We start from the raw sequence: 25,274 nt of genomic DNA on the forward strand, positions 1-25,274 counted from the left end.
AGGGAAATCCTTATTAGCCGGGAAATTGTGTTGGGGAAATTGATGGGATTGAAGGCCGATAAATCCCCAGGGCCTGATGGACTGCATCCCAGAGTACTTAAGGAGGTGGCCTTGGAAATAGTGGATGCGTTGACAGTCATTTTCCAACATTCCATTGACTCTGGATCAGTTCCTATGGAGTGGAGGGTAGCCAATGTAACCCCACTTTTTAAAAAAGGAGGGAGAGAGAAAACAGGGAATTATAGACCGGTCAGCCTGACATCGGTAGTGGGTAAAATGATGGAATCAATTATTAAGGATGTCATAGCAGTGCATTTGGAAAGAGGTGACATGATAGGTCCAAGTCAGCATGGATTTGTGAAAGGGAAATCATGCTTGACAAATCTTCTGGAATTTTTTGAGGATGTTTCCAGTAGAGTGGATAAGGGAGAACCAGTTGATGTGGTATATTTGGACTTTCAGAAGGCGTTCGACAAGGTCCCACACAAGAGATTGATGTGCAAAGTTAGAGCACATGGGATTGGGGGTAGTGTACTGACATGGATTGAAAACTGATTGTCAGACAGGAAGCAAAGAGTAGGAGTAAATGGGTACTTTTCAGAATGGCAGGCAGTGACTAGTGGGGTACCGCAAGGTTCTGTGCTGGGGCCCCAGCTGTTTACACTGTACATTAATGATTTAGATGAGGGGATTAAATGTAGTATCTCCAAATTTGCGGATGACACTAAGTTGGGTGGCAGTGTGAGCTGCGAGGAGGATGCTGTGAGGCTGCAGAGCGACTTGGATAGGTTAGGTGAGTGGGCAAATGCATGGCAGATGAAGTATAATGTGGATAAATGTGAGGTTATCCACTTTGGTGTAAAAACAGAGAGACAGACTATTATCTGAATGGTGACAGATTAGGAAAAGGGGAGGTGCAAAGAGACCTGGGTGTCATGGTACATCAGTCATTGAAGGTTGGCATGCAGGTGCAGCAGGCGGTTAAGAAAGCAAATGGCATGTTGGCCTTCATAGCGAGGGGATTTGAGTACAGGGGCAGGGAGGTGTTGCTACAGTTGTACAGGGCCTTGGTGAGGCCACACCTGGAGTATTGTGTACAGTTTTGGTCTCCTAACCTGAGGAAGGACATTCTTGCTATTGAGGGGGTGCAGCGAAGGTTCACCAGACTGATTCCCGGGATGACGGGACTGACCTATCAAGAAAGACTGGATCAACTGGGCTTGTATTCACTGGAGTTCAGAAGAATGAGAGGGGACCTCATAGAAACATTTAAAATTGTGACGGGGTTAGACAGGTTAGATGCAGGAAGAATGTTCCCAATGTTGGGGAAGTCCAGAACCAGAGGTCACAGTCTAAGGATAAGGGGTAAGCCATTTAGGACCGAGATGCGGAGGAACTTCTTCACCCAGAGAGTGGTGAACCTGTGGAATTCTCTACCACAGAAGGTTGTTGAGGCCAATTCACTAAATATATTTAAAAAGGAGTTAGATGAGGTCCTTACTACTAGGGGGATCAAGGGGTATGGCGAGAAAGCAGGAATGGGGTACTGAAGTTGAATGTTCAGCCATGAACTCATTGAATGGCGGTGCAGGCTAGAAGGGCCGAATGGCCTACTCCTGCACCTATTTTCTATGTTTCTATGTTACGCTCTCCCGTTACGCTCTCCCATTACACACACCCATTACACACACCCATTAGACTCCCGTTACACACAGCCGTTACACACCCGTTACATACTCCTGTTACACACTCCCGTTACACATGTCCATTACACACATCCGTTACACACTCTCATTACACCCTCCAGTTACTACCCCGTTACACACTCCCATTACACACCCCGTTACACTCTCCCATTATGCTCTCCCATTACACACTCCCGTTACACCCTCCTGTTACACCCTCCCGTTAACCCTCCCGTTACACCCCACGTTACTCCCCCGTTACACACTCCCGTTACACACTCCCATTACACACCCCGTTACAATCTCCCATTACACTCTCCCGTTGCACACTCCCGTTACACACTCCCGTTACGCACCCCGTTACACTCTCCCGTTTCACACTCCCGTTATGCATTCCCGTTACGCACTCCCGTTATGCTCTCCCATTAACCCCCCCATTATGCACTCCCATTACACACTCCCTTTACACCCCTATTGCACACCCTGTTCCACCCATCGTTCCAACCCCCATTACACACTCCTGTATCACATTCACGTTACACTCCTGTTACACACTCCCATTACACTCCCGTTTCATACCTCATTTACAAAACCCTCATTATGTCCCCTGTTATGCACACCCTTTACGCACTCCTGTTACGCACTCCTGTTACGCACTCCTGTTACGCACTCCTGTTACGCACTCCTGTTACGCACTCCTGTTACGCACTCCCGTTACGCACTCACGTTACGCACTCACGTTACGCTCTCCCATTACGCTCTCCCATGAAACCCCTGTTACGCACTCCCATTACGCTCTCCCGTTGCGCTCTCCCGTTACGCTCTCCTGTTACACATTCCCGTTACACATACCAATTACACACTCCCGTTACACACACCCGTTACACACACCCGTGACACACCCGTGACACACCCGTGACACACCCGTTACACACCCATTACACACTCCCGTTACACACTCCCATTACACACCCCATTACACCCTCCCGTTACACCCCTGTTACTCCCCCATTACACCTGTTCCGCACTCCCACTAGGCACTCCCGTTACGGACTCACGTTATGCTCTCCCATTGCGCTCTCCCGTTAAACCCCTGTTACGCACTCCCATTACGCTCTCCCGTTGCGCTCTCCTGTTATGCTCTCCTGTTACACATTCCCGTTACACATTCCCGTTACACATACCCGTTACACACTCCCGTTACACGCCCCCATTATGTCCCCTGTTATGCACACCCTTTACGCACTCCTGTTCCGCACTCCTGTTCCACACTCCCGTTACACACTCCCGTTACACACACCCGTTACATACACCCGTTACACACACCTGTGACACACCCGTTACACACCCGTTACACACTCCCATTACACACCCCATTACACCCTCCCGTTACACCCCTGTTACTCCCCCATTACACACTCCCGTTACACGCCCCCATTATGTCCCCTGTTATGCACACCCTTTACGCACTCCTGTTCCGCACTCCTGTTCCGCACTTCTGTTCCGCACTCCTGTTCCGCACTCCCACTAGGCACTCCCGTTACGGACTCACGTTATGCTCTCCCATTGCGCTCTCCCGTTAAACCCCTGTTACGCACTCCCATTACGCTCTCCCGTTGCGCTCTCCTGTTATGCTCTCCCGTTACACATTCCCGTTACACATTTCCGTTACACATTCCCGTTACACATACCCGTTACACACTCCCGTTACACACTCCCGTTACACACTCCCGTTACACACACCCGTTACATACACCCGTTACACACACCTGTGACACACCCGTTACACACTCCCATTACACACTCCCGTTACACACCCCCCGTTACACCCTTGTTACTCCCCCGTTACACACTCCCGTTACACCCCCCCATTATGTCCCCTGTTATGCACACTCTTTACGCACTCCTGTTCCGCACTCCTGTTCCGCACTCCTGTTCCGCACTCCTGTTCCGCACTCCTGCTCCGCACTCCTGTTCCACACTCCTGTTCCGCACTCAAACTAGGTACTCCCGTTACGCACTCACGTTATGCTCTACCATTACGCTCTCCCGTTAAATCCCTGTTACACACTCCCATTACGCTCTCCCGTTATGCTCTCCTGTTACACATTCCCGTTACACATACCCATTACACACTCCCGTTACACACACCCGTTACACACACCCGTTACACACACCCGTTACACACACCCGTTACACACACCCGTTACACACACCCGTGACACATCCGTGACACACCCGTTACACACCCGTTACACACCCGTTACACACTCCCGTTACACACTCCCGTTACACACTCCCGTTACACACTCCCATTACACACTCCCATTACACCCCCCTGTTACACACTCCCATTACACACCTCCTTTACAAAACCCCCATTATATCCCCTGTTACGCACTCCCGTTACGCACTCCCGTTACGCACTCCTGTTATGCACTCCCACTGGGCACTCCCGTTACGCACTCACGTTATGCTCTCTCCCGTTAGGCTCTCCCGTTAAATCCCCGTTATGCTCTCCCGTTACGCTCTCCTGTTACACATTCCTGTTACACACACCCATTACCACACCCGTTACACACTCCTGTTACACTCCCATTACACACCCATTACACACTCCCGTTACACATACCCATTACACACACCCATTACACACTCCAGTTACACACCCCAATTACACCCTCCCGTTACACCCCTGTTACTCCCCCGTTACACACTCCCATTACACACCCCCGTTACACACTCCCGTTACACCCCCCCGTTACACACTCCCGTTACACTCTCCCATTACACACTCATGTTACACCCCCGTTACTCACCCCGTTACACACTCCCATTACACCCCTGTTGCACACCCCATTCCACCCCTCATTCGAACCCCATTACACACTCCCGTATCACATTCCCGTTACACCCCTGTTACTCCCCCGTTACACACTCCCATTAAACACCCCCGTTACACACTCCCATTACCCACACCCATTACACACACCCATTACACACTCCCGTTACACTCTCCCGTTAAACCCCCATTACGCACTCCCATTACACACTCCCGTTACATACACCCATTATACACACCCGTTACACACTCCAGTTACACACACCCGTTACACATCTGTTACACATCTGTTACACACCCCTGTTACACACCCATTTCACACCCATTACACAGTCCCGTTACACATCCCCGTTACACACCCATTACACCCCGTTACACACTCTCGTTACACCTCATGTTACACACTCCCGTTACACACTCCCGTTACACACTCCCGTTACACACTCCCGTTACACACTCCTGTTATACCCTCCGCCCATCATACAAAAGCTTTGTTTCTAACAGAGAGAGACTGACAGAAGCAGAGAGACAGACGGAGGGAGAGAGACACAGAATGAGAGAGAGAGAGAGAGACAGTCAACGTAGCAGATGCACAGGAACAGAGACAGACTGGAGGGAGAGAGGAGAGAAATATGCAGAAACAGTGACGGCACACAGAAAGACAGATATTGAGAGAGAGGGAGAGAGGCACATAGAGGGAGCATGGAACGGAGAGCAATAAAGAAGTCAGCTCTCTATTTCCAGAGACCAGGGTGTGTATAAATATGAGGCACTCACACTTTAAATTGCTTGTCTATCTTTCAGCGTTCCCACACAGTCCCAAAGTGGAATTGCAGCCGGCCGAGCCGGTGGCCGGACAAACCCTGAGGCTGGACTGCTCGGCTCGAGATCTTTACCCCTGCTACAATATCCGAGTCTTTTGGTATCGCAGCCTTGACCTTCTCGCGGTGCGGGAGGAACCGGTGATGTGGAATCTTCACTCCACGTGTAGCGTCGCCTCCCAGCTAAACTACACGACAAACACCTTGGACAGACATCTCACATTCACCTGTCAGATTGAGCTCGGGCTGGGCTCGGAGCGATTCCACAGGAAGAACACTTCACTAGAGATACATCTTCACAGTGAGTCACTCTGGGCTGGCCCTTCCATGGGGCCATCTAAGTCCCAACACTCGGGGCTGTAAAGACAAGCTAGTTACTAATAAATCCAATCGGGAAATAAGGAGAAATTTCCTTCAAAATGCTTTCAAAAGGAATCTAGACACGTACATGAGAGGAAAGGGGATAGAGAGAGGCTGCTAGGCTGGGATGAGGCGGATGGGATGGGAGGAGACTGGTGTGGGTCATCGTCATCATCTTAGGCAGTCCCTCATGTCGAGGATGACTTGCTTCCACGCCAAAAAGGGATGAGATCCCAGGTATTTCAATGAAGGACCTAATATTCCAAATCCCGAACTACATCCTGAAGGGTGGAAGATGCCTGCGCGTGGATTTTTTTAACGTGTGGTGACCGTTGCACACCAGCCACCACACGGGCTTGACAGAGCGAGGTCTTGGTCCAGTGGCAAGGGTTATCCAAGATGACTGGAGACCTGCTCTGCTGCACGGACCCAGTGCGCGCACTAGTTGGGCCGAACAGCATGTTTTGGTGTGGTGTATTCGATGTCATTCTAATGGGGCGGCAATAATAGCCGTGAGGTGGGAGTTCCTGCGGCAGGCACGGACGTCCTGCCCCCCCTGGGCTATATTGGCCTTACCGCCCCCGAGAGCACGAATCCTCGCGGTCCACTTCCTGTCTGGGGGGGGGCGCGGGTGGGGGAAGGGGAGCGGGGCGTCAAGCCACGCGAAGTTTGCAGCACTGCATGGTGGGACGCGTAGCGCTGGCGGGTAGCGGGTAGACAGGCTGAACTGCCGACTCTACGGGTGGGGATCGGGGCCTTCGCCGGATCACCGGGGAGCGGGAGCACCAGGGCCGCAAGATGGCGGCATGGACCCCGCGATCTACAACAAACAGGAAGGCCGCGACCGGCGAGTCACCCATTGTTATTTTACTGACGCACCTCCCCTTTAATTTACTCCCCGCGAGCCACAGCCCAGTGACACTCCCCACGAGCCCAGTGACACTCCCCACGAGCCCACAGCCCAGTGACACTCCCCACGAGCCCAGTGACACTCCCCACGACCCACAGCCCAGTGACACTCCCCACAACCCACAGCCCAGTGACACTCCCCACGAGCCCAGTGACACTCCCCACGAGCCCAGTGACACTCCCCGCGAGCCACAGCCCAGTGACACTCCCCACGAGCCCAGTGACACTCCCCACGAGCCCAGTGACACTCCCCACGACCCACAGCCCAGTGACACTCCCCACGACCCACAGCCCAGTGACACTCCCCACGAGCCCAGTGACACTCCCCATGAGCCCAATGACACTCCCCACGAGCCCAGTGACACTCCCCACGACCCACAGCCCAGTGACACTCCCCACGACCCACAGCCCAGTGACACTCCCCACGAGCCCAGTGACACTCCCCACGACCCACAGCCCAGTGACACTCCCCACGACCCACAGCCCAGTGACACTCCCCATGAGCCCAGTGACACTTCCCGCGAGCCCAGTGACACTCCCCACGACCCACAGCCCAGTGACACTCCCCACGACCCACAGCCCAGTGACACTCCCCACAAGCCCAGTGACACTCCCCACGACCCACAGCCCAGTGACACTCCCCACGACCCACAGCCCAGTGACACTCCCCACGAGCCCAGTGACACTCCCCACGAGCCCAGTGACACTCCCCGCGAGCCCAGTGACACTCCCCACGACCCACAGCCCAGTGACACTCCCCACGACCCACAGCCCAGTGCCACTCCCCACGAACCCAGTGACACTCCCCACGACCCACAGCCCAGTGACACTCCCCACGAGCCCAGTGACACTCCCCACAACCCACAGCCCAGTGACACTCCCCACAAGCCCAGTGACTCTCCCCACGACCCACAGCCCAGTGACACTCCCCACGAGCCCAGTGACACTCCCCACGACCCACAGCCCAGTGACACTCCCCACGACCCACAGCCCAGTGACACTCCCCACGAGCCCAGTGACACTCCCCACGGGCCCAGTGACACTCCCCGTGAGCCCAGCGACACTCCCCACGACCCACAGCCCAGTGACACTCCCCACGAGCCCAGTGACACTCCCCATGAGCCCAGCGACACTCCCCACGACCCACAGCCCAGTGATGGCCTGCGAGTGGGAATCGAAATCCGTGGGTTCAGCTCGGTACCGGGTACCCCCAGGAACAGACCCCAGCAAGTGAGGAATGGGGGTGCAGGGGGGGTGTGGGGTGGGGGGGGGGGAGGTGGGGGCAGAGAATCAGCGATCGGGGGAGGGGGATGGCTGGGGCAGAAGGAGCAGGAGTACTTCAACAATAACTTGCATTGATTGAATAGTGAGACTCCCTCCATAAACGGGGTCCCTGATGGTGAGATTCCCTCTTTCGAAGGAGTCCTATTGGTGAGCTGACTCTAAAGGTGCCAATGAGATACCCCGCTGTTTCTAAAGCTCTCCCACCACTTCTCTTTGATATTCAGCTCCTCTGAGAACTTGTCTTGTTATTTTATTTTGTCCATTGCTTGCGTTCTCCCGGGTGAAACTGTCTGTTTGTGAAATGCAGCTGGGCTACACAACCTCTGGATCAAGCCAGCGCGGTCAGTGGGACGAGCTGGAGATGCGCTGTCCATCTCCTGCGGTGCAGACGGGACCCCCGTGCCCACAATCACCTGGAGGAAGTCCGGCCCGGACACAGGGACCCCCACCCATTGGAACATCACCCGTGGAAACGGCCACTCGACGCTGAATATCAAAGGGCTGCGGCCTCAGGACAGTGGAGCTTATATCTGTGAAATCAGCGGCAGTGGGAACCGCACTGAGCATCAGAGTGCAGTCGACGTTTGGTGTGAGCGTCTCAGCATTTTTACCAAATATTTAATCACACAGTGCAGGAGGAGGTCATTACTGCCATTATACAGGGCCCTGGTGAGACCACACCTGGAGTATTGTGCACAGTTTTGGTCTCCTTACCTAAGGAAGGATATACTTGTCATAGGGGGAGTGCAGCGAAGGTTCACCAGACTGATTCCTGGGAGGGGGGGATTGCCCTATGAGGAGAGATTGAGCAGACTGGGCCGATATTCTCTAGAGTTTAGAAGAATGAGAGGTGATCTTATTGTAACATACAATATCCTTACAGGGTTTGACAGGGTAGATGCAGGGAGGATGTTTCCCCCCGGGCTGGGGAGTCTAGAACCAGGGGTCACAGTCTCAGGATAAGGGGTCGGCCATTTAGGACTGAGATGAGGAGGAATTTCTTCACTCAGAGGGTGGTGAATCTTTGGAATTCTCTGCCCCAGAGGGCTGTGGAGGCTCAGTCTGAGTATATTCAAGGCTGAGATCGATAGATTTTTGGATATTAAGGTAATCAAGAGATATGGGGACAGTGTAGGAAAATGGAGTTGAGGTGGAAGATCAGCCGTGATCTTATTGAATGGCAGAGCAGGCTCGAGGGGCCGAATGGCTGACTCCTGCTCCTAATTCTTATGTTCTTATTGGGCCCATCGTGCCTGTGCTGGCTGTTTGAAAGAGCGATTCGATGTGTCCCACTCTCCCTGCTCTTTCCCTGTAGCCCAACAATTTTCTTCATTCTCAAGTGTATCTTCAATTCCCTGTTGAAGATTACACGTGTGGGACACGTTAGTCAGTTTAGATGCTGGCCCATTCCCAGCGCACAATGAGGTCATGCTACACGCCATATTGGACCCTTCGGCACTCCTTAAAATGGCCCCAATTTCTGGGCTGCTGCATTGCGGATGTAGAATCAATCGATATAAAAGCACAATACTGCGGATGCTGGAATCTGAAATAAACAGAGAATGCTGCAAATCTCAGCAGGTCAGGCAGCATCTGTGGAGAGAACCCGAGTTAGCGTTTCGGGTCAGTGACCCTTTGTCAGAACTGGAGAGTTGGAGATGTAACAGATTCTTAAGGTAGTGAAAGGGAGGGGAGGGAAGAACAAAAGGGAAGGTCTGTGAGAGGGTGGAAGGCAGGAGAGATTAGAGAGACAAGGGATGCTGGGCAAACAGGAGATGGTAACGGCACAAGTTAGGAAACAAAAGATGAGTCTAGATGGGGTGTGTGTGGCAGAATCATCACCAGCTGCCGCGGGAAAGGGGGAAAAAGGGGAAATTGTTAAAAAAAATAAGGAAGGAAAGGAAAAAAAATATGGCAGAGATTGCAGCCTGAAATTGTTGAACTCGATGTTGAGTCCAGAGGCTGTAAAGTGCCGAAGCGAAAGATGAGGTGGTTCCTCGAGCTTGCGTTGAGCTTCGTTGGAACAGTGTAGGAGGCCGAGGACAGAGAGGTCAGAGTGCGAGAATCAATCGATTTTGTTTAAATGGGAAACGGGGAGTTACTCGGAAGGGGAGCATATTATGGGATAGAGAGAAGCCCCAGGAACTGGGATGGAACAAGACACAGCAGCCACAACATGGCGGACCTGGTCCAAAGGCCAAATGGCCGACTCCTGTTCATGCGTTCCTGTAGGATTGCTGGATCTAGGGGTTCCGTTTATAGCCAATAAAACAACAGAATTGAGCCTTAAAGTGTCCACACAGGGACCCCCCAAAAATGACAGTGAGCGCTGATGGCAATCCGAACCCATGGACTGACTGAGAACTGACTTTCAGTTTTACAGTCGCTTTTCAGACTCCCTCGATAAAAGGTTCAGCGAAAATCGAGACGAGCAGAGTGGTGAGTCAGTGCGAGGCAGTGAGCACAGGGGGTGATGGGTGAACGGGACTCGGTGCGAGTTAGGACACGGGGCAGTGAGCACAGGGGGTGATGGGTGAGTGGGACTGGGTGTGAGTTAGGACATGGGGCAGTGAGCACAGTGGGTGATGGGTGAGTGGGACTCGGTGTGAGTTAGGACATGGGGCAGTGAGCACAGGGGGTGATGGGTGAGTGGGACTGGGTGCAAGTTAGGACACGGGGCAGTGAGCACAGGGGGTGATGGGTGAGCGGGACTGGGTGTAAGTTAGGACACGGGGCAGTGAGCACAGGGGGTGATGGGTGAGCGGGACTCGGTGCAAGTTAGGACACGGGGCAGTGAGCACAGGGGGTGATGGGTGAACGGGACTCGGTGCAAGTTAGGACACGGGGCACAGGGGGTGATGGGTGAGCGGGACTCGGTGTGAGTTAGGACACGGGGCAGTGAGCACAGGGGGTGATGGGTGAGCAGGACTGGGTGCGAGTTAGGACTCAGGACACGGGGTGATGGGTGAGTGGGACTGGGCGCGAGTTAGGACTCGGGACACGGGGTGATGGGTGAGTGGGACTGGGCGCGAGTTGGGACACAGGGGCAGCGGAGTATGTTTTGGGGTGAGCTGACATTTGCTTCCTGGTTTTTGCAGATGGTCCCCGGAATGTTTCCATAGCTGGTGCGCCCGGCGGCAGGGAGGGTGAGGCACTGAGGCTAACCTGCCGCGGAGATGCCAACCCACCGCCTAACATCACCTGGGGTAAAACGGGCCCTGGCGTGCGGCCGAGGTGGACCATCTCCGGGTCACGGGGACGGGCGGAGCTCAGAATCGATTCTCTGAGACCCAACGACCAGGGTGTGTATGAATGCATCGTGGAGAATAAAATGGGCCAAGTGCAGCTGCAGACCCGGGTGGATGTCGAATGTAAGTTTCTCTGTTATACACAATCCCGAGGTCACAAAGGGGCTTTATACCTGCAGGACCGGGTGTGTTACACACCGGATAACACACGGGCTCGAATGTGTTACAGTTCACACAGGTCCACACAGTTGCAGGATGATAGAGCACAGAGGAGGCCATTCGGCCCATCGAGCCTGTGCCGGCTCTGTGACAGAGCAATCCCATCAGTTCCACTCCCCCGCTCTTTCCCCACAGCCCGGCTAATGTTTCCCGTTCAAGTATTTATCCAATTCCCATTTCAAAGTTACTATTGAATCTGCTCCCACCGCCCTTTCAGGCAGCGCGTTCCCGATCACAAAAACTCGCTGCGTAAAAACATTCTCCCCCATCTCCCCCTCTGGTCCTTTTGCCTATTATCGGCAATCTGTGTCCCTCTGGTTACCGACCCTCCTGCCCCGGGGAACAGTTTCTCTCGATAAGAACATAAGGACATTCGGCCCCTCGAGCCTGCTCCGTCACTCAATAAGATCATGGCTGATCTGATCTTGGCCTCAACTCCACTTCCCTGCCCGCTCCCCATAACCCTTGACCCCCTTATCGTTCAAGAATCTATTTCAGCTGTGAATATGTTTCCTCAATCAAAACCCGGGGCCAGGACCTTGTCTCTTTGCACAGTCGGTCGGGCTTGCTGTGCAGTTCCAGCATCCCCAGGGTCTGACACAAGAGGGCGCTATCCCGCACCCAACGCTCACCAAAACCTGACACAATATAGCAGGACCTTGCGGGAACTGAGACGGCAGTGAGTGAGGGGGGGAGTGGGGAGTGAGGGGGGAGTGAGTGAGGGGGGAATGGGGAGTGAGGGAGGATGGGGAGTGATGGGGGAGTGGGGAGTGGGGAGTGAGTGAGTGGGGAGTGAGGGGGGAGTGGGGAGTGAGGGAGGATGGGGAGTGATGGGGGAATGGGGAGTGAGGGGGGAGTGGGGAGTGAGTGAGGGGGGAATGGGGAGTGAGGGGGGAGTGGGGAGTGAGTGAGGGGGGAATGGGGAGTGAGGGAGGATGGGGAGTGATGGGGGAGTGGGGAGTGACTGAGGGGGAATGGGGAGGGAAGGGGGAGTGGGGAGTGAGTGAGGGGGGAGTGGGGAGTGAGGGAGGATGGGGAGTGATGGGGGAGTGGGGAGTGAGTGAGGAGGAATGGGGAGTGAGGGGGGGAGTGGGGAGTGAGTGAGGGGGGAGTGGGGAGTGAGGGAGGATGGGGAGTGGGGAGTGAGTGAGGGGGAATGGGGAGTGAGGGGGGAGTGGGGAGTGAGTGAGGGGGGAATGGGGAGTGAGTGAGGGGGGAATGGGGAGTGAGGGGGGAGTGGGTAGTGAGGGAGGATGGTGAGTGATGGGGGAGTTGGGAGTGAGTGAGGGGGAATGGGGAGTGAGGGGGGAGTGGGGAGTGAGTGAGGGGGGAGTGGGAAGTGAGTGAGGGGGGAATGGGGAGTGAGGGGGAGTGGGGAGTGAGTGAGGGGGGAATGGGGAGTGAGGGGGGAGTGCGGAGTGAGGGAGGATGGGGAGTGATGGGGGAGTGGGGAGTGAGTGAGGGGGGAATGGGGAGTGAGGGGGGAGTGGGGAGTGAGGGGGGAGTGGGTAGTGAGTGAGGGGGGAATGGGGAGTGAGGGGGGAGTGGGTAGTGAGGGAGGATGGTGAGTGATGGGGGAGTTGGGAGTGAGTGAGGGAATGGGGAGTGAGGGGGGAGTGGGGAGTGAGTGAGGGGGAGTGGGGTGTGAGTGAGGGGGGAGTGGGGTGTGAGTGAGGGGGAATGGGGAGTGAGTGAGGGTGAATGGGGAGTGAGGGGGGGAATGTGGGAGTGGGTCAGGGAGGAATGGGGAATGGGAGAAGGGGGAGTGGGGAGTGAGGGGGGAGTGGGGAGTGAGGGGGGAATGGGGAGTGAGTGAGGGAAAATGGGGAGTGAGGGGGGAGTGGGGAGTGAGGGAGGATGGGGAGTGTGGGGGGAATGGGGTGTGAGGGAGGAGTGGGGAGTGAGGGAGTGGGTGAGGGAGGAATGGGGAGTGGGTGATGGGGGAGTGGGGAGTGAGGGGGGAGTGGGGAGTGAGGGGGATGGGGAGTTAGTGAGGGGGAATGGGGAGTGAGGAGGGAGTGCGGAGTGAGGGAGGATGGGGAGTGAGGGGAGAATGGGGAGTGAGTGGAGAGTGAGTGAGGGGGGGAATGGGGAGTGAGGGGGGAATGGGGAGTGGGGGGGGGAATAAAAACATAAGCACAGAAGAATTAGGAACAGGAGTAGGCCATCTAGCCCCTCGAGCCTGCTCCGCCATTCAACAAGATCATGGCTGATCTGGCCGTGGACTCAGCTCCACTTACCCGCCCGCTCCCCGTAACCCTTAATTACCTTATTGGTTAAAAATCTATCTATCTGTGATTTGAATACATTCAATGAGCTAGCCTCAACTGCTTCCTTGGGCAGAGAATTCCACAGATTCACAACCCTCTGGGAGAAGAAATTCCTTCTCAACTCGGTTTTAAATTGGCTCCCCCGTATTTTGAGGCTGTGCCCCCTGGTTCTAGACTCCCCGACCAGTGGAAACAACCTCTCTGCCTCTATCTTGTCTATCCCTTTCATTATTTTAAATGTTTCTATAAGATCACCCCTCATCCTTCTGAACTCCAACGAGTAAAGACCCAGTCTACTCAATCTATCATCATAAGATAGCCCCCTCATCTCCGGAATCAGCCGAATGAATCGTCTATGTACCCCCTCCAAAGCCAGTATATCCTTCCTTAAGTAAGGTGACCAAAACTGCACACAGTACTCCAGGTGCGGCCTCACCAATACCCTGTACAGTTGCAGCAGGACTTCCCTGCTTTTGTACTCCATCCCTCTCACAATGAACATTCCATTCGCCTTCCTGATTACCTGCTGCACCTGCAAACTAACTTTTTGGGATTCATGCAGAAGGACCCCCAGGTCCCTCTGAACCACAGCATGTTGTAATTTCTCCCCATTCAAATAATATTCCCTTTTACTGTTTTTTTTCCCAAGATGGATGACCTCACACTTTCCGACATTGTATTCCATCTGCCAAACCGTAGCCCATTCGCTTAACCTATCTAAATCTCTTTGCAGCCTCTCTGTGTCCTCTACACAACACGCTTTCTCACTAATCTTTGTGTCATCTGCAAATTTTGTTACACTACACTCTGTCCCCTCTTCCAGGTCATCTATGTATATTGTAAACAGTTGTGGTCCCAGCACCGATCCCTGTGGCACTCCACTAACCACCGATTTCCAACCCGAAAAGGACCCATTTATCCCGACTCTCTGCTTTCTGTTCGCCAGCCAATTCTCGATCCGTGCTAATACATTTCTTCTGACTCCGCGCACCTCTATCTTCTGCAGTAACCTTTTGTGTGGCACCTTATCGAATGCCTTTTGAAAATCTAAATACACCACATCCATCGGTACACCTCTATCCACCATGCTCGTTATATCCTCAAAGAATTCCAGTAAATTAGTTAAACATGATTTCCCCTTCATGAATCCATGTTGCGTCTGCTTGATTGCACTATTCCTATCTAGATGTCCCGCTATTTCTTCCTTAATGATAGTTTCAAGCATTTTCCCCACTACAGATGTTAAACTAACCGGCCTATAGTTACCTGCCTTTTGTCTGCCCCCTTTTTTAAACAGAGGCGTTACATTAGCTGCTTTCCAATCCGCTGGTACCTCCCCAGAGTCCAGAGAATTTTGGTAGATTATAACGAATGCATCTGCTATAACTTCCGCCATCTCTTTTAATACCCTGGGATGCATTTCATCAGGACCAGGAGACTTGTCTACCTTGAGTCCCATTAGCCTATCCAGCACTACCCCCCTAGTGATAGTGATTGTCTCCAGGTCCTCCCTTCCCACATTCCCGTGACCAGCAATTTTTGGCATGGTTTTTGTGTCTTCCACTGTGAATACTGAAGCTAAATAATTGTTTAAGGTCTCAGCCATTTCCACATTTCCCATTATTAAATCCCCCTTCTCATCTTCTAAGGGACCAACATTTACTTTAGTCACTCTTTTCCATTTTATATATCTGTAAAAGCTTTTACTATCCCTTTTTATGTTTTGCGCAAGTTTACCTTCGTAATCTATCTTTCCTTTTTTTATTGCTTTCTTCGTCATTCTTTGCTGTTGTTTAAAATTTTCCCAATCTTCTAGTTTCCCACTAACCTTGGCCACCTTATACGCATTGGTTTTTAATTTGATACTCTCCTTTATTTCCTTGGTTATCCACGGCTGGTTATCCCTTCTCTTACCGCCCTTCTTTTTCACTGGAATATATTTTTGTTGAGCACTATGAAAGAGCTCCTTAAAAGTCCTCCACTGTTCTTCAATTGTGCCACCGTTTAGTCTGTGTTTCCAGTCTACTTTAGCCAACTCTGCCCTCATCCCACTGTAGTCCCCTTTGTTTAAGCATAGTATGCTCGTTTGAGACACTACTTCCTCACCCTCTATCTGTATTACAAATTCAACCATACTGTGATCACTCATTCCGAGAGGATCTTTTACTAGGAGATCGTTTATTATTCCTGACTCATTGCACAGGACCAGATCTAAGATAGCTTGCTCCCTTGTAGGTTCTGTAACATACTGTCCTAAGAAACAATCCCATATGCATTCTATGAATTCTTCCTCCAGGCTACCCCGTGCGATTTGATTTGTTACCAATCGATATGTAGGTTAAAATCCCCCATGATTACTGCCGTTCCTTTTTCACATGCCTCCATTATTCCCTTGATTATTGCCCGCCCCACCGTGAAGTTATTATTTGGGGGCCTATAAACTACGCCCACCAGTGACTTTTTCCCCTTACTATCTCTAATCTCCACCCACAATGATTCAACATTTTGTTCATTAGAACCAATATCGTCTCTCACAACTGCCCTGATATCATCTTTTAGTAACAGAGCTACCCCACCTCCTTTCCCTTCTTGTCTATCTTTCTGAATCGTCAGATACCCCTGTATGTTTAATTCCCAGTCTTGGCCATCCTGCAACCACGTTTCTGTAATGGCCACCAAATCATACCCATTCGTAATGATTTGTGCCGTCAACTCATTTACTTTATTTCGAATGCTGCGTGCATTTAGGTAGAGTGTTTTAATACTAGTTTTTAAACCATGATTTTTAGTTTTGACCCCTTCTGCAGCCCCTTTATATTCAGTGGCCCTTTTTGTTTTTTGCCTTGGGTTTCTCTGCCCTCCACTTTTACTCATCTCCTTTCTGTCTTTTGCTTTTGTCTCCTTTTTGTTTCCTTCTGTCTCCCTGCATTGGTTCCCATCCCCCTGCCATATTAGTTTAACTCCTCCCCAACAGCACTAGCAAACACTGCCCCTAGGTGCAGACCGTCCGGTTTGTACTGGTCCAACCTCCCCCAGAACCGGTTCCAATGCCCCAGGAATTTGAATCCCTCCCTTGTGCACCACTGATCAAGCCACGTATTCATCTGAGCTATCCTGCGATTCCTACTCTGACTAGCACGTGGCACTGGTAGCAATCCCGAGATTACTACTTTTGAGGTCCTACGTTTTAATTTAGCTCCGAGCTCCTTAAATTCGTCTTGTAGGACCTCATCCCTTTTTTTACCTATATCGTTGGTACCAATGTGCACCACGACAACTGGCTGTTCACCCTCCCTTTTCAGAATGTCCTGCATCTGCTCCGAGACATCCTTAACCCTTGCACCAGGGAGGCAACATACCATCCTGGAGTCTCGGTTGCGGCCTCAGAAATGCCTATCTATTCCCCTTACAATTGAATCCCCTATCACTATCGTTCTCCCACTCTTTTTCCTGCCCTCCTGTGCAGCAGAGCTAGCCACGGTGCCATGAACTTGGCTGCTGCTGTCCTCCCCTGATGAGTCATCCCCATCAACAGTACTCAAAACGGTGTATCTGTTTTGCAGGGGGATGACCGCAGGGGACCCCTGCACTACTGTTATATCTCTTAATTTCCAATGAAATACGAACTCCGATGGTAGTTTTAACTTTTTAATCTTGGCAGAGAGTAACAAGCTGCTGGCTGATTGCCAGTTCCTTTGTCTTACTGAGACCACATGGTCAAAATGGCTGTATTTATGCCTGGATCAATTTACAGAAAAGAACTCACCTTCTTTGACCTTATTGGCTCACTACCCAAGGGTCCTAAAATGTCAAGTTGATTGATGGCTTAATGCAACATGCTACCACTCACGTAGCATCTCTGACTTGTTGTCTGTGAATTTTCACAGCCTGTCTAAATGCTGCCTGTTTGAATTCTCTATCAATCCCCCCTTTGATTCTTTCACAAACTGCGTCATAGAACTTCAGCTATCACTGGTTAAACATTCTACAAAATAATTTCATACATGGTAATAGAGTTTCCTTCTAAAATTTGTTGATGTGTTTCACCACCTGTCCGGACTAGTATCTTTAAAATTTACACCAACCCGAGTTCCATCGTGGCCACAATGGAAGCCTGGTTTTAGTAGGTTAATTACCCTTATTCCAATTTAATCCAAATCAATATCTTAATTCAACCAGTAAACAACCTTCCCTTAAGCATAACATACCCCTGTGCCACGTACAGATGGTCTGCTGGGACCTGCAAGGTGTCTCACCTGCGGGACAGCAGCTACAGCTGCCTGGTCGCAACAACATTTAATCAACATAAACAAACAATATAAAAGTAAAAGGTATTTACATGTAATTCCCTTACTACCCTACTATTTCCCTTTGGTGCAGAGGGTCGGCTAGTAAGAAGTAGGCCTATGCCTAGAATACCTACAGTCAGTCATACAGTAAATTTATACATTTTGGCAAAATGTAATTGTCCTTATTGGATTTCAGCTTCAGTTACGGGTGCTCGTTTAACGTGTGAAGCGTGGATCCAGGCTTTCTTTCCTTGGACTTTAACAGCTGCCTGGGTGGTCAATAACACTTGATAAGGTCCCTCCCACTTGGCACCCAAAGGTTCTTTATGCAACTTTTTCACATACACCCAGACTCCCGGGATGATGTCGTGTCCTCCTTCGGGTGGATTACCCCAAGCTGCCGATACCTGTCGGGAAACAGAACTAATAGCATTGGTTAGGTTCTGACAGTATGATAACAAAGTGTCACTCATTAAGTGAACATCAGCTTTCCTTAAATCGATAGTTCCTGGCAGCGACATGGGTCTTCCTGTTATAATTTCAAATGGGCTTAGACCTGTAGTTCTGTTCGGGGTTGCCCTAATGCTACATAGCACTATTGGTAGTGCCTGGGGCCATGGTGTTCCTTCTTGGTGATATTTGGCAAGCTGTTGTTTCAGAGTTCGATTCATTCGCTCTACTTGTCCTGATGATTGTGGGTGATAAGGACAGTGTAAATCCCACGTAATGTTCAGTAACCTACAGACTTCTTGGCAGACAGCACCTGTGAAGTGTGTTCCCTGATCTGAGTCAATGCTACTCGGGACTCCCCATCGGGGAATGTAATCCTTACACAAGACCTTTGCAATGTGATTGGCTGTGGCTCTTTTAGTTGGGACAGCTTCTACCCATCTAGAGAATCTGTCGACCATGACAAGAATGTTAGTGTATCCTTGGCATGAAGGAAGAGATATATAATCAACCTGCAGATGCTGGAATGGTCCGACAGGGGCAGGGGGCCTCAGTTGGGGCATTACCGTGATGGGTCCAGAATTATTTTTCCGGCAGACCACACAGTGGTCTGTTACCAGCTGGGCGTGTTTTTAAAATCCCCGACCCCACCAGCTTTTCTGGAACCGTGCCGTCATCTGTTGTGAGGCCAAGTGTCCCCACGAGTGGATCTGTTGGGCTAAAAAAGGCATAAGCGCTTGTGGCGCGACTGGCTTGTCGGTAAAACAGAGAGACAGACTATTATCTGAATGGTGACAGATTAGGAAAAGGGGAGGTGCAACGAGACCTGGGTGTCATGGTACATCAGTCATTGAAGGTTGGCATGCAGGTACAGCAGGCGGTTAAGAAAGCAAATGGCATGTTGGCCTTCATAGCGAGGGGATTTGAGTACAGGGGCAGGGAGGTGTTGCTACAGTTGTACAGGGCCTTGGTGAGGCCACACCTGGAGTATTGTGTACAGTTTTGGTCTCCTAACTTGAGGAAGGACATTCTTGCTATTGAGGGAGTGCAGCGAAGATTCACCAGACTGATTCCCGGGATGGTGGGACTGACCTATCAAGAAAGACTGGATCAACTGGGCTTGTATTCACTGGAGTTCAGAAGAATGAGAGGGGACCTCATAGAAATGTTTAAAATTCTGACGGGTTTAGACAGGTTGGATGCAGGAAGAATGTTCTCAATGTTGGGGAAGTCCAGAACCAGGGGTCACAGTCTGAGGATAAGGGTAAGCCATTTAGGACCGAGATGAGGAGAAACTTCTTCACCCAGAGAGTGGTGAACCTGTGGAATTCTCTACCACAGAAAGTAGTTGAGGCCAATTCACTAAATATATTCAAAAGGGAGTTAGATGAAGTCCTTACTACTCGGGGGATCAAGGGGTATGGCGAGAAAGCAGGAAGGGGGTACTGAAGTTTCATGTTCAGCCATGAACTCATTGAATGGCGGTGCAGGCTAGAAGGGCTGAATGGCCTGCTCCTGCACCTATTTTCTATGTTTCTATGTTTCTATGTCTCCAGACACCATCTTCGCATAACTTAATTCCTGCCTCAATCCATGTCCATTTTTCCTCTCGGGAGCACTCGCCTTGCATTGTTTGAAGGTCTCGGGTCGGAGTCCGGAGTGCTTTCAATCTGCACATCTGTGTTGGTTCTTCTGGAGGAACGCCCTGTGAGGCGGCATCTTTAGCTGCCTGGTCGGCTAGGGCATTTCCCTGTGCTTCTGTGGTATTTTCCTTGGTATGGACCTTACACTTCAGGATGGACACTTCCTGAGGTAATTGTATGGCCTCCAGTCAGTCTTGGACTTCTTTTCCATTTCGGATAGGTGTACCAGCAGCAGTGAGGAATCCTCTTTTCCGCCATAACAGACCAAAGTCGTGAGCGACTCCAAAAGCATAACGCGAATCTGTGTAGACATTAGCTGTCTGTCCTTCTGCTATTCGACATGCTTCTGACAGGGCCCGTAACTCGGCCTGTTGTGCTGACGTTCCTGAGGGTAAACATCCTTTTGCCACTACCTCATATAAGGTTGTAACTGCCCATCCTGCTTTTCTGGTACCATTGTCAACAAAGGAGGAACCATCTGTAAACAGGATGAGGTCTGGGTTGTGCAGAGGCTCCTCTGCTGCTAAGGCTGCTTCTTCTGTTTCTTTTAAAATCTCCACGCAGTCATGCTCTTTGCATTCTCCCCCCTCTTGCTCCCTCGATTCTGACATCGGGAGCAGAGTTGCGGGATTAACCAGGCTGGCCCGGATGATATGGAGATTAGGAGCTTCCAAAACTGCTGTCCAGCAGGTCCATCTTGCTGCCGTCACCTGAGACATTCTATTCATAGACAGCAAAGCGTGTACGGTGTGGGGACACTTGACAATCAGCTTTTGGTCGAGGACTAGACCCGCAGTGATCATTACCGCTCGACATGTAGCTTCCATGGCCCTTAGGCAACTTCCCCATCCGAGGGCTACCGAATCCAGTTTTGCCGAATAATAGCCAATAGGTCTTTGCCGATCCCCATGTTCTTGTGTCAGTATAGCTGTCATATATCCTTCTTTCTCATGGACAAACAGGGTAAATGGCTCACCACTGTCGGGGATTCCCAGAGCCGGTGCCGAACACAAAGCCTTTTTCAAACTCAGGAAGGCCTCTTGCTGTTCCTTAGTGAGGGTGATGGCTTCTTTAGAGGCACGTTTCCCCTTTAAAATATCATTCAATGGCTGAGCAAGCTGTGTGAAGGAGTCAATCCAATTTCTGTTAAAGTTACACAATCCCAAAAAAGACCTTAGTTCCTGAATAGTGGTGGGGTTTTTAGCAGCCCGAATGGCTGCAGTTCTATCCTGGGTAAGTTCTCTCTTTCCTTGTGAAATCTTTTGTCCCAGGTATACAACCTCTTCTTGGGATATTTGTGCTTTGTCGATGCTGGCTTTATGTCCTTTCAGCCAAAGGTGGTCCAGCAAAGCTCGTAAATCTTGTTCATGCTGGTCTTCCGTGTTTGAAGCTAGCAGGATATCGTCCACATATTGGATGACTGGATGACAGGGGAGGTAATTCTCGCAAATGGCTTTGTAAAGCCATGTGGAATACCGTAGGGTTGTTGTGGAAACCCTGCGGTAACCGGGTCCAAGTATACTGTTGTCCTTGGACCGTGAAAGCAAACCACTGTCGAACCTCCGGTGCCGGAGGCACCGACCAAAATCCGTTGGCCATATCTATAACCGTGAAATATTTATGTTCCGGTTTGAGGGCATTAAAAATGGTGGAGGGATTGGCGACCAAAGTAGCTTTTTGATCAATACACTGGCTAGCTTTCCTATAATCGACAGTCAAACGCCAAGTCTCATTAGATTTCTGTACCGGCCACACGGGGCTATTGGAGGAGCTATGCGTTTTAATAAGCACCCCTTGTTTCTCCAATTGCTAAATAACCGGTAAGATTCCCGCGATGGCAGTTGGACTGATGGGATACTGTTTAGTGCATGGAGGCTTGGTCCCGGTAAATGACGCAGGCTCCATCTGGAGTAGGCCACAATCGTTCTTATCTTTAGCCCATATCGGGTGTTCCTTCAATTCTTCTTTCTTCAAAGTTCTAATTGACCATGTCACCCGACCATCCTCGAAATGCAACGATGAATCTACTTGGATTAGAACGTCCATTCCCAAAAGGGGTTGATCTACTGGGCCTATCCAGACCGGCGTGGTTAGTTCATGTGGACCCAGCCCTATAAGTACCGGTGTTGTCCTTTTAATTTCCATTTTATGGCCCCCAACTCCATAGGCTGTACGTGCCCTACCATCCAACGGCAAAAAGTCTCCATATTGTAGGGGTAAGCATGTTAATTCCGTCCCTGTGTCTAAAAGACAGTCCACATCCTTATCGCCCACCCTCACAGTTATATATAGCCCTTCTCCCCTTTGTTGTATTAGTGCGAGGAGGGGGACCAGGGTGGGCTCTAATCGTTTTTTGCTATCCCAAGTAACTCCTTCTGTTGTTGTATTGTCAGTCGCTTAAATGCTTCTATGAGGTCGTTATCTTGTGACAAGCCTGGCTTGTTGGCTGAATTGTATCCCTGGCTGCGTCCTTTTCCCCAGCCACGACCTTGCTGTTTTGCCCTGCACGTCTTGGCCCAGTGACCTTCTTTACCACAATAATGACATTTTCCGGGTAATTTTCCTAATAACTGTTTATCGGAATCCTGGAATTTCCATCCCATAGCCTGTACAGCTCGGACTTTAGCTCCCATATCCCGATCTAATTGGTTACATCGATCCACCAATGCTGCAAAGGTAGTTCCTCTACCTTCCCAGTCCGGTAACACTACCTTAAGCATTTTGGACAGTTCTGGCTTTAGACCTGCCACGAAAGCTGCTTTCAGGGGTCCAAACACTTGTTCATCCATTTCCTCATCCGTATTATTCATACCCGAATGTTCTAGCCACGTGCATCTAAACCGCTCATCATACTCCAGGACCTCCTCTGTTCCTTTCTGTTGGCAGGCTGCAATTTTTCCCCAGTCTGTCTTAGCTGGACTGAAGGCTTGCAGCCAGTGTTTAATCGCCTCCCATCCTGCGTCTAATTCTTGCTCATCCTGCCCCAAAGCTGCTTCTACCTTGTCGTGCAATTTTCTTCCCTGTGTTTTTGGCACCATTATGGTCAAAATTTGCACTCCGTCCCAGGGCTGAAGTTGATATATATTTCTTAAGCGGTCCAATTGGTCCCACGTTTTTACTCCCCCTTTCTTTGGATTGGCCAATTCCTTGGACCATTTATCAATTTTCTCTGGGTCTGCCGGAGCATGAACTAAGTATTCTGCATACACCCTTTTCCTCGTTTTTTTGGTTCCGCCCTCATCCGCAGTCTCTTCTGATTTGACTACAACTCATCTTTTTTTAAACGGGGCAAAGCGCACCCCTAATTCGTCATTCTCTGACACTGTATTGTCGGAGGATTCAGAAACCGTATCTATTCCTCGGTCGTGTCTTCGGGTTTGCGCTTTTAATTTATCCAAACATGGGTACCCTGGGAATTGACTGATACATTTTCCTTTTCCTATTACTGTTTCTTGACCTAATGATTTTTTCCATTCTTTAATTTCACCTTTAAGATCTTTAACTTCCGCTTCCAGCTTTTCAAGTTCAAGCTTTTTCTGTCGCAGCTGTGCACAAACTGCTTGCAATTGATCCTTTGTACTGGTCAGTTCGCGATCATGTTGGGAACGCATTATAATTTCATTCCGCTTTCGGATCTGGCCCATAACGGCTAGGGACCATCTAGTTCGCTTTTTATTTTTCATACGGGTCGTTTTTCCCCAGACCCTTTTAATCTCGTCCAAGGACCATTGTCCTTTGGAGGTTCCGTACTTTTGTTCGATCTTAATACAGGTTTTAGATAAGTTGAATTGTTGCTCTATGTATTCTTTCAACTGTTCGAGAATTAAATCTATCGAAACCTCAGGTGGTTCCCGCCCGCCTTTAACAGTTGTAGACAATTCTTTGTTCTTATCTCCTGCTGCCATTATACTGAGTTCTTTACTGGGGTCTCGAGTTGTAGGCTTTCCAGCCGATCAATAGGTCGGTGATTAATTAACTAACACACCGCCGAAGTTTAGACGTCTATGGGACCTCGAGCCGACTACCAACCGGAGGGTTCGCAAACCGGAGGCTTACGGAATCGCATAGAAGGAGAGGCGAATTTAGACTTTTGACCGAGGACTTTTTTAAAAAAGAGGAGTCCTTACCTCAATATGTAGGTCCGATGTCCAAAATTCAGTTTCTTTCCTCAGCGACCCTGCTCGCAGCGCCAAAATTGTTAGATCTCTTAATTTCCAATGAAATACGAACTCTGATGGTAGTTTTAACTTTTTAATCTTGGCAGAGAGTAACAAGCTGCTGGCTGATTGCCAGTTCCTTTGTCTTACTGAAACCACATGGTCAAAATGGCTGTATTTATGCCTGGATCAATTTACAGAAAAGAACTCCACTTCTTTGACCTTATTGGCTCACTACCCAAAGGTCCTAAAATGTCAAGTTGATTGATGGCTTAATGCAACATGCTACCACTCACGTAGCATCTCTGATTTGTTGTCTGTGAATTTTCACAGCCTGTCTAAATGCAGCCTGTTTGAATTCTCTATCAACTACCTTCCTTGCACTGCTCTTCCTGCTGGTCTTCCATTCCCTAGCTGGCTGTGGACCCTTCACCTGCGGTAAGACCAACTCGCTACACGTGCTACTCACGTCATTCTCAGCATCGTGGATGCTCCAGAGTGAATCCACCCTCAGCTCCAACTCCGCAACGCGGTCCGTCAGGAGCTGGAGGCGGATACACTTCCCGCACACATAGTCGGGGAGTGGGTGAGAGGAGAGTGAGGAGTGAGCGAGGGGGAAGTGGGGAGTGAGGGGGGAATGGGGAGTGAGGGGGAAGTGGGTAGTGAGGGGGGAAGTGGGTAGTGAGGGGGGAAGTGGGTAGTGAGGGGGGAATGGGGAGTGAGGGGGGAATGGGGAGTGAGGGGGGAATGGGGAATGAGGGGGGAAGTGGGGAGTGAGGGGGGAATGGGGAGTGAGGGGGGAAGTGGGGAGTGAGGGGGGAATGGGGAGTGAGGGGGGAATGGGGAGTGAGGGGGGAATGGGGAGTGAGGGGGGAATGAGGAGTGAGGGGGGAATGGGGAGTGGGTGAGGCGGGAATACTGTATTTGCTGCTCACGGTATGGTCCCCTCTACATTGGGGAGACCAGACGCAGTTTGGGTGAGCGCTTTGCGGAACATCTGCGTTCAGTCCGTTAGTGTGACCCTGAGCTTCCGGTCGCCTGTCACTTTAATTCCCCGCTCCATTGAATCATAGAAACATAGAAATTTACAACACGGA

The 25,274-nt window shown here is 50.8% G+C and overlaps 1 protein-coding gene across 1 annotated transcript in view; it reads left to right on the forward strand.

The window, feature by feature from the left end:
• LOC139228497 (neural cell adhesion molecule 2-like) overlaps window positions 1–25,274 on the forward strand; it is a 127,279-nt gene that overhangs the window by 91,983 nt on the left and 10,022 nt on the right. The window contains exons 4-6 of the mRNA XM_070859560.1: window positions 5,332–5,649; window positions 8,209–8,490; window positions 11,000–11,272. Coding sequence (XP_070715661.1) covers window positions 5,332–5,649; window positions 8,209–8,490; window positions 11,000–11,272 — 873 coding nt within the window. The remainder of the gene's footprint in view (window positions 1–5,331; window positions 5,650–8,208; window positions 8,491–10,999; window positions 11,273–25,274) is intronic.

Source organism: Pristiophorus japonicus, chromosome 18 (assembly GCF_044704955.1).
Source record: "Pristiophorus japonicus isolate sPriJap1 chromosome 18, sPriJap1.hap1, whole genome shotgun sequence".
NCBI classification, from domain to species: Eukaryota; Metazoa; Chordata; class Chondrichthyes; family Pristiophoridae; genus Pristiophorus; species Pristiophorus japonicus.